Source organism: Carettochelys insculpta, chromosome 10, assembly GCF_033958435.1.
Source record: "Carettochelys insculpta isolate YL-2023 chromosome 10, ASM3395843v1, whole genome shotgun sequence".
Classification (NCBI taxonomy): domain Eukaryota; kingdom Metazoa; phylum Chordata; order Testudines; family Carettochelyidae; genus Carettochelys; species Carettochelys insculpta.
In genome coordinates, this window is record NC_134146.1 from 9,303,483 (window position 1) to 9,314,084 (window position 10,602).

The following is a 10,602-nucleotide window of genomic DNA, read 5'->3' on the forward strand; positions in this document are numbered from 1 at the left end:
AGCACCTGTATATAAAATACAACCTGTACACACAACATATATTTGGGTTTTCCCTTAGGAGATGAAGAACTATGCACAAGGGATAGAGCCACCCCCGGCCCTGCCCCAGCTTGTCCCCACTTTACACTACAAAACCTGGAACACCACCTATCAACTACAGTCCTTCTGACAGAGGAGAGAAGAACTGGACTCTACTCCACTCTTTCAGCCAGGTGGGGAACCTGGGGGTTCCCTTCTCACAAACCCGGGGCTGTACACTCTCCTTTCATGATACTTCAAGACCACCTAACGGAGATCAAGATCAGTAATAGCAATTGGTCTATAGGGCAGGGCAGTTAATGAGGAATTCATACCTGAATGGGGATTGCAAACTGTAATGATGCCCATATATTATAGGACATGTGAACAGGTGATACTGCTTATACATGAATCTCTCCAGCTCTTCAACCATACACATTGGTTGAAAAACAACAAGAAGTCCTGTGGCACCTTATAGGCTAACAGATATTTTGGAGCATAAGCTTTTGAGGGCAAAGACCTGCTTCATCAGATGCTTACGTTCCAAAATATTTATGCTCCAAAATATCTGTTAAAGTGCCACAGGACTTCTTGTTGTTTTTGAATATACAGACTAACTCAGCTACCTCTCTGATACATTGGTTGAAGGTTCATGATCACCAAAAGGAACACTTTCTTCATATCATACTTAACAAAACATAGCCAAAGAGCTGCCAGTCAAAAATGTACGCCATCTATAAATAAGATGATTTCATTAAACAAACCCATCTTGACACTATTTTACAACAGGGATTAAGAGAGACGTTTTTATCGATCCGCAGTATATTGTGCTATTGTCTGTGAGTCAATACGAGCAGCATCTGATTGCTTTTATGACATTACTACTTCAGTACATTTGGAATGTCCCTATCACAGCTGTTTAATCAAGCCATGTTCCATCTGGCTCTATGGCATGGTCGCGCAATGAGAACAAACTCATGTTGCTAATAATGAGCAACTGGCTCATTTCCTGATCAAAGAGCTCTCAGAGAGTTGGAAGTTCAAAGCACATGAGGGTTTGTTTTGTTTCCTTATGCAGCATTACCTTTTGTGGAAAGAAAAGAAAATTTGTGGAAGCACCTTGGGGGACTACAGATTTTCGGCAATCTGTCCTTGGGTTATACCAGGGGTAAGTGGTATCAACTTATCCACAAAAGGCTTGGTGGTTTACCTGGCTTGTTACAGCCACTGCATCACCTGCTTTTGCCAGGCTGAATCCAAAGCAAGTCACTCAGTCAGAAATGAACTTGTCATCCTGCACCTCTGTAAGGATTCTGAATACAACCCTGCACCTCGAGAGGGAGATGGAGTCCAACAGGTCCTTGTATTTGGATGAACGTTCCAGGTACATGTTGCAAGAGTGGATTATCTCCCCTCCATATACAGACATGAAAATGTTCCTGATCCCTCCAATTGTATGTCTCCTGGCAGCCATCCTGGTCATTCCTTCCATCCTGTTTGTGATTTTCTCTAGCGCCAGCATCCGCCAGGAAACAAGGTACCTGCTGCTGGGAAACACTTTGCTTTGTGATTTGATATACCTGATATTCTACACCCTCTCCGTAGTTCTCAATGGCATGAACATTACACTGCCCAAGCAGGCTTGTGTGCTCCTGTTGTTTTTGCTGGCCATGACTTACTGTGGGGGATTGCTCACCGCCGCTGCCATGGTATTGGATATATTCTTGGCCGTTTTGTGTCCTTTGCGCTACATCACCATTTTGCCTTCTTCGCGGACGAAAAAAGTGATTGTGCTCATATGGGTCTCCTCCGGGGTTTTCCCAGCGATCATCTACTTGGTGCTGAAGGTGACTGAAAAGCCGTCACCGTGTCCCATAGACACGTGCTCCGTGCCAATAATACTGGTCTTGACTCTGCATGGAGACAGTGCTGTGAAACTCTGTTATGTGCTCTCAGTCACTGCCCTCTTCCTCTGCTTGGCTTTAATACATGGCTGTTATATTATCCTGTATTTTAAAACAAGGCAGTCGGGTATATGGATGAACATTTTCTCGAGAGCACGCATCACCTTCTTGATGCATCACACCATATTGTTCTTTTATTTCTCTCCACTGCTGGCCATGGTGGTGGAGGCATTCCTCTCCAGCAATGCTGTCATTGGACTAAGGACTGGAATCTGGGTGTCTCTGACCATCTGCAATGTCCTGATGCTTCTGCCCAAGGCCTTGTCACCTTATCTCTATGGGCTTCGGTACAGGGAGATATTGTCCTCTCTCAAATTCATTTTCAGAATGAAGCGCCTTAGTCTTGTGTCGCCCATTGTATCGCCGTAAAGCACTCACACTAGCGTAAGTGCCAAGGGGCTGCATTTGCCCTGTTGTAATAGGTAAGCCTGTCACTAGCTCTTTACTTGTAGGTGGCAAATGCATTGCTGTGCCTTGCATAGTCACACTGTCTCCTCACTGCCAGAGGGTTAGACAGCTTGATGTCTACCCAACAATAGGGGCTGCACTGCTTATATATCTGGAGCTTGCGCCATTCCTGGCAGAGGGGTTCTTTGGAGCAAACATTAAACCAAGATCGTTTCTGCCTCGCTGGGGGTTGGGGGCAATGTTAAAACTAAAGAGTCAATGGCACAAAGACCAGTGGCTGACCTTGGCTGCCTGGGCTGATATTGCCCCTTGATAAAATGACATTACCTAAGATTGTCACTGGGGAGATGTCTACACTACAACAAAAGCCAGTGCTTGAGCCCAGGGCCAAGGCTAAGCTGCCACTTGTGTGTACATTGCAATTGAGGTACCTGGAGCTCACACTTTGGGTCCTGAGGGGTCCATGCTCGAATCAGCCAGGACTCAGGTGTGAGCCCTATTTCTTTGCCGTGTAGATGTAGCCTCACTTGACTCAGGTCCTGGGAATCATCCAGAAGTATCCCACAAAACCCTGGGACAACTTCCCAGCAACCCACAACCCAGTCTGTTGAAAATGGAAGTCACCCTGATGATGCAAATAGCAGCAGCTCAGGTCAATGATAACCCATTTTCTTCTGACCACCCATCTGCAAACACACTCTCAGAAGGCGCCTCCTGGGTTGGCAATGGGCTTCACAGGCTGCTTCCTGGAACATGCAGGGCAGGCAGTAAAGCTTTTCTACAGTACATCAGGATCCTACGGCCAGAACAGCAGTAGTTTGGAGGGTGGAGTGCATCCCTGAGAGACCCTCAGCTGTGGTTATTTTGACATGGGTGTGCATACTGCCATGTGGATGCCTGAGCCAGAGGTTTGAGCATGGGTTAGAAAAGCTTTAACATATGATTTAAATACAATGCAACCTCTCCAGCCCCAGGGTTCCCTAGCACAGGTCAGCTAACTCACCTGGGCTTTTGTTGCAGTGTAAACATGCCTTGTGATGTTACTGTGTGCATAGTGACTACTGTGTTCACCTCCAGGGAGTTACTGCACAACTCATACCCAGCATGGAGGGCTTGACAGATCCTATTTTGGTTTTAGGACACTGGGCTGTGTTTACCCTTGCATTCCTCTTTCAAAAGAGGAATGCAAATGAGGGAAATCGAAAATGCAAATGAGGTGATGATTTATGTATCTTGTGCTTCATTTGCATAATCTCTTTTTGGAAGAAATTCTTTCGAAAGGAAAAAAACAGTGTAGACAAGGCTCTTTCAAAAATAAACCCCATCTTTGAAAGAACCCTTCTTCCTTTTTTGTATCAGGAAGAAGGGTTCTTTCAAAGATGGGGTTTATTTTTGAAAGAGCCTTGTCTACACTGTTTTTTTCCTTTCGAAATAAATTCTTCTGAAAATAGATTATGCAAATGAAGCATGAGATATGTAAGTCAGTGCCTAATTTACATTTTTTGATTTCCCACATTTGCATTCCTCTTTCGAAAGGGGAATATCTAAGTGCTATTTTGAAATGCATGTTTGTTTCTAGCAGGGTTATTTTGATATAAGCTGTTCCAGAATAGCTCTTCTGAAATAGCGTATTTTAAAATAAGACTGTTGTGTAGACATACCGATCATGCAGCACCTAACACCTGCTTTGAGCAGGAGAGTAGACTTGATGACCTGCTGAGGTCTCTTCCAACCCTTTGATTCTGTGATTCTTCCAGGCAGCCCAGACTTGGTGCCTAGGCTAACGAACCACTGCTAAACATAACTACAACTAATATGTACTTTGCAGTCATTTGACACCTGTGTAAAGAACTGCCCCAAGGGGGGGGCAGGCAGTGAAAAAAAAGGCCTAACATATTTTAAAGTGAATCCATTTCATGATATAACAGAGTTTCATTTGCTGATGGCTGTTTGTATCCCTGAATATCTTGTCTAAAACCCACCTAAAAAATCACAAGTCTCGTTCCGGTGCAAATACCCATTTCCATAAATGCTTCAATAAAAAGTGCCTATTATACGCTTTCTGCTGTATGTTTTTATTTTCTCTTCACTATCAATGCCACAGATATTTATTGCACCAGCCACCTTCATAAAAAAGGCTATTGTTTAATATGGTTCTTACGTCATGTAAGCAGTAACAGTCAGCCAAATGTTTGAACTCCATGTTGTGCACACTCCTGATTGAAAATTAGGATTTCCTGAACCCTAAATATTAATGGACTCCATGAGCGTGCCTAGTAAGAAGCTGGTATTGTATGGGTTTTACTGTGGAGAAGAGTTTTTCTCTCTAGCTGAAGATTTTTCCACTCCATGGCTGTCTGGTTTTTTTAAAGTGGATTTTTATCAGTGGACCTGTGATCCATTGACTTTCTGTTTATCCCATGCACCTCTCATGCACTGGGATACCAAGCACCATACTTCCTACTCCTCTGCACTGAGGTAATTTTAATATCACTCATGGCATTCCTTTGGGGTTTTGATATATATTGTGGAGACAAAACAAAAAAAGCAGGCCTGAAACACTTTAAAGAAAAAATTTGATTCTCTTATGTTCCAGCTCTGAAGTGGGTCTGTTCCACAAAAGCTCATCATTTAATAAATCAAAACAAAAAAGCAGTCATGTAGCACTTGAAAGACTAACAAAATAATTTATGAGGTGATGAGCTTTCATGGCACAGACCCACTTCTACACATCATAGCCATACCAAAACAAACTCAATATATATAGCACAGAAAACCAAAAATTTTTCTGATTTGTCAAACCTGATAACAATTTTTGGACCTTTGCGATTTATCTATTGAGTCTCAACAGGTGGGTCTCTCCCACGAAAGCACATCACCTAATAAATTATTTTGTTAGTCTTTCAAGTGCTACATGACTGTTTTTTTGATTTGGTAAAATACAGACTAACATGGCTTTGTCTCTGTCACTTAATAAATAATATTGTTAGTCTTTAAGGTGCTACAGGACTGCTTTTTTGTTTTGTGAAGATACAAACTACAACAGCTATGTCTCTGAGACTCATTGCAGAGACAGTTTGCCAAATTCCATTCCTGCGACTGACAAATAACACCAGTGTTTCTTTTTTAAGCATTTCAATGGGTTTCAGTGTTAGAGATGTGCAGAATTGGAGGGGAGGGTTAGTCAATAAAGGTTCTAGAATGCCCAAAACAATCTATCTGAATAAGTTTAATTCATAGATTTTTCTTCCTAAATGGTTAATGCACCTGACTATTGTCTTTATAATGTGGAGATTCTGAATGAGATCAGACTTGAATTTGGAGAATTGATCTTGTGTCATCCATGACTTGAAAAAGAATTAAATTGGTATTTAGAGTAATGTGTCAAATTTTAGATCCAGTTCAGTGTCCTGTGGTGTTTATAACAGTCACACAAGCGTGCTATATTTTAAAAATACACTTGCTAAAATTTTGCTAATTGCTCTGTTAAGCTTAGTAAACTCCTGCAATTTTACTAATTTATATTAAATATGTCTGTTCCATAAATGGCTGATTCCATCTATTGTCTAATTTCTGAAGGGAGATTTAACAGAAAAAACCCAAGAGAGTTGGCTTTGTCAGCATTGAGGTAGTGTAGAAGTAAGCAAGAGCGGAAGGAATGCTTCCCTCATAGCTAGCTGGAAGCGGGAGACCCTGGATGTGTCTATCTAAATACACTTTATTCCTGCTTTGCTTAGATTTTCTAAATAGTCAGCAGGTAGGGTGGTATTTTGCTCATTGTAATCAACTTACCATACATACTTGTTCATTATCCCATTCATTTATAAGGTGACAGCCCCACTCCTCCTAAGATGGAGAGGTAAAAATGGCAAAACTATCACCCTTTCATAAGCCACCCTTTATGTCCGGGGATGGCCAGCTGCAGTTCCTGGCCTGTCAGGGTGACCTGCTGACGTGCCAGTCATTTTGTGCACCTGGAGCATCTGAAAGCATGAAGCCACTCAGCTTCTGGTGGCTATAGTTTGTTGTTCCCTGCCAAAGAAAACCGTAGGAAGTGACATGATTTCCTGCCGCACCTGTTGGCAAAGAAAAGCGAACTGCAGCCACTGGGAGCTGCGAGGCACTGTGCCTGCAGACTTTCTAGGTACACAAAATGTCCCAGCATCCCAGTGGCTTACAGTGACAGGCTGGGAGCCACTTTGCCAAACTCTGGTCTATAATGACAATGGCGACGTGTTGCTGGACTTAACCTGAGTGCAAAAGGGCATTGCCCAGCCTCCTCAGAGTGGGACTTTTTCTCACACTTTGTGTTTATGAACCTTGTTTGTGGTGTTTTCCCAAATGAATGCCAAGTTACTTCCCTCCCTTTCATTAAAAGTTCCCTTTCTACCCTCACACCCTGTGCTTGTGAGTGGGGAAGCATTGCCTCTCAGAGCAGCCCGGGAAGCTGTGTGAATTTCCCTGGTTACTGGGGGCTTGATCCGGTTCCGTGCTGGATGGCTGGACAGGAACCCCGAGATAGTAACATGGCCCTGGCTGCTGATGGTTCCACCTGGCAGAAAGGTTACATAGGTAATGTGGATTTTCTTAAATATTTTTCAAATGCCTGTTTCTATCTAATTCTGCAGTCGCAGCTCGACAAATAAAACTCTTTTGGTTTTTAAACTTAAACAAAAAATGAGCAGTTCTGTAGCACCTTAAAGACTAACGACTTCTTAAATGTGAGATTGTGAATGTGAAATGTAAATAAATAACATTTTTAGTCTTTAAGGTGCTACAGACCTACTTGTTTTTGATGAAGTTACAGACTAAAATGGCTACCTCTCTGAGACGAGCAAAAAGATAGATTTTCAGCTAAGATAAATGCCTGCGGTCATGAATGAATGGCTGTAAAGGGTTAAACCCAGAGGGATGGAGGTCCCTTTGGAAAGCAGCCAGGTCAGCCAATGGGAGAAAGAGAAATATTTTTGAACTGAAAACAATTGCAGTGTGAGGGGTCTTTGTCTGTGCAGCTGATGCAGAGAAGACAAACAAAAATGATTGATGACTGAATTAATCCAGTAAATAACCTGGCCACATCATGATCATAGTTCAGTTAGGCACAATCAGCATAATTTTATTTTGAATCTGGTGTGAGACTTCTCAGGCTGATGATTTTTCCCCTTTACTCTGTAACTTCTAAACTGAATCCCAGGGAAGTAATTCTCTATGCTCCAGCCGGGATGTTTTGAGTGTATTATATCCAGCAACCAAATATGTTTACTTACTTTCTTGGTATTTTTCCAGCTTTTGTTTTGTGAATAAACTCCTTTTTTTAAGGCAACTGCTTTATTCCTGTGTCCTAGAGGAGTGTCTGTGCTCTTTATCATGCCTAGACCAAAGGGTCTGCCATCAGATTACAGCTCTTTGTTTCCAAGCTATCTGCTGAAGAAAGAGTGAAGCTTGGGGGTTACCCCACAGGGAAATATCCAAAGGTGCCTTCTTAGGTTTAATTGGGCTTTTTCACTTGGTGGTGGCAGTAATTACCCACCAGGGTCAGAGCATCTGTGACCTTGGGGAGCTTTTTTTAAGCAGAGCCCATAGTGGCAAGGTATTTTGAAGGTTTTTGCAGGCCCTTGCTTTCTGAACTCAGACTGTCAGAGAGGGGAGACAGCCCTGACACCTGAATTCATCAATGTAACATATGACTAGGCAAAGAGTACTTTAAGACCCTGCTTCTATTGAGATTGCCACCTCTTTAGGGCATTGATAGTGGTTCTGGCATGACACAGTTCTGCTCCAGGACCAGAGTTCTGTTCTGTTACCAATAATAATATTGAAATCAAAACAAAAATCATCAGCAGGCACAGAACTGAAAGCTAAAATTGCACTGTTACGCAAAGACAATATTAATCCGAATGAAAAGGATGCTGGATTGCAACTGAATGTCCTTTCAAAGCAATAAGAAAAATAGGCTCCTTTAGTGGGAAGGAGAAAAGTGAATGGCTTGCTCATCCTCTAATCGTTGGTCATATAGTTTAGTTTTCCCAGCAGTATTAAGAATCCAACTGCAGCACATGGAGAGTAAATTGGCTGGGGGTTGATCCATTTCAGGAGGCAGTGCATACATGCATTCATAATGTTCTGTTGACACACAGGACTAGGCTAATAGCAGACTCATAAACCACTTCGAGGTAGGGGCTACATTAACAAAGACAGGTTGCCATGGAGAAGAATCCCTGGCACTGTACCAGTGAAGAATTAAAGACTCATTAATTAAACAGGCTGCGGCTTGCTAAAATGGGGTTCTGTGGGGTTTGCTTTGTGTTTGTCTGCTAAACAGAGTGAGGAATGAATTAGTGTTTGGGGATTTGCTTGGAAGCTTCTTTCTAAGCAACTGAATTATTCAACAGCTGGAGGTTGCTATTGCTAACACGATGGTGTCATGTGAGCCAAACAGGGAGACTTCACAGCTCCTGAGCTTTTGGAGGGGTACCATGGAAGGAGATCCAAAAAGGCACACCAACCTATGTCTGTTGCAGGTTCCGGCCTCCTCAGATGACATGGAGTTGCATCATCTTGTGGGGAAGGAACGCAACATGCTGAAGAGAATGAGAACAGCTAATCTGACTTATCTATTCTTTTATGCCAGGATGATCAGTGTAGTGTGTGAACAGCGAACGAAGCTGAACAGCACCCAAGTTCTAGGAAGCAGATCAGCAGCCAGTCACGCAAACATAGCTGGGTGTGGCTGTGCATCACTCCTAGCCTGGTGCTACAAACGCCCACATTTAGCCTTGATCTGTACTGACGTCAAAACAAAAGGCAATGGGATCTGGGTAGGGTGAGGACTGCCCAGGAACGAGTAATACCTGATGTGGTTTCCTGCAACTAGAGCCAAGACTAAGAGATTTAGTGTAGGAGCATTTTCATTTGTGGTCTTCTGCCTGGAGAGAACAGAGGGAGCCAGAGAGCAGCAGGGCAATTCCCAGATGGGGTATCACCTGTCAGCTGCTGCTCTGCCTACGGGCAGACTCTGGCTCATCCTGACGGATCCCACTTAAGCCCCCACTGCCTGGTGACTCTTCCCTTACCTAGCCAAGAAGTCTGAAGGAGCTGAGCTACCCCAGCCCGGTAAGATTGAGGGAAAGTTCTCTCTGCCCTTAGCTGTGGATTGGAGGTAGTAATGGAAAAGTCCCCATGAGAGGGGGACTTCACACACCACTTAGTCCTATAAAAATATCTTTCCCTTAGGGGGAGGAGCCAGAAGCCAGAAGCCAGGCATCCTAGTTGCACCTCATTCAACAAGCAGCATTAACAGCCCTCTGTACTTTGCAGCCTGTGTTACTCCCAAAGCCTCATGCGCCTGTCCTGGGAGTGAGGCCAGTATCACTCACAGCCTCTTGGAGCAGGGTAGTCTTCTTCAAGCTCACTTCTTGCACAGCTATGAATGGAGCCCAGCTCTCCTCGGGGAGACCCATGTGTTAGCCAGGCTACCAACGTGAAGGGAAGGCTAGCTCTGTGTGCTTGGCTATGACGAAGGCTAGCATTTAGTCACAGATATTTTAGTAAAAGTCATGGGCTGGTCATGGTTCTCACCTGTCCATGACTTTTTGTATAAATACCCCCTACTATAATTTACCAGCTCCTTGGGCCCCAGATGTTGCTCTGGAGATACTGGGGGAGGATGGATGTCCCCTGCATAGGTCAAAAGAACTGAATGCTGCTCTAAGGTTGGTGCTTCCGGGGGCCAGCCACCCTGGACTGCCACTTGGATGCTCCCTTGGGTGTAGCTGGACACGGGGCATCTAAGCAACTGGGGTCCGCCCAACTGGCCATTACAGCTGCAAAAGTCACAGGAGCTGCAGCAAACCATGGAATCCATGACCTCCGTGGTGGAAGCGCAGCCATAGCTACGGTGTCTCCAAGCCAGCTGCGGGACAGGCCTGGCCCAGACTGGCGTCTGGGCCATACAGCTGAGGGGCTGGAGAGTATTTACCATATGCAGCTTGGTGCTGCTACCACTTCACTGCAGAGAGCACAGGGCTTGGCCGAGTTAGGCGTAGTGTGGGTGGAAAGAGTCAGGAGGGAGAGAGCTCCTGGGGACCCTGGAGAAAGAAGGGGACCCCAGGAAGTGAGGATGAAAGAGAGGAGATTAGAATAGAAAAGGAGGAAGAGCAGACTAAGGGTGAAAATACTGGGGAGACGGAATGGTGGAGAAGGGGGATTTTAG

General features: G+C 44.2%; 1 protein-coding gene across 1 annotated transcript; it reads left to right on the forward strand.

Annotated features, from left to right (window-relative positions):
* Positions 1-1,361: 1,361 nt before the first annotated feature.
* Positions 1,362-2,351, forward strand: GPR148 (G protein-coupled receptor 148). The gene has a single exon (XM_075004597.1). The coding sequence runs from the start codon at positions 1,362-1,364 to the stop codon at positions 2,349-2,351; it is 990 nt and encodes a 329-aa protein (XP_074860698.1).
* Positions 2,352-10,602: the final 8,251 nt, after the last annotated feature.

What these genes read in the sequence shown, in the direction of transcription:
- GPR148 (XM_075004597.1), top strand. Translation starts at nt 1,362, where the DNA reads ATGGAGTCCAACAGGTCCTTGTATTTGGATGAACGTTCCAGGTACATG.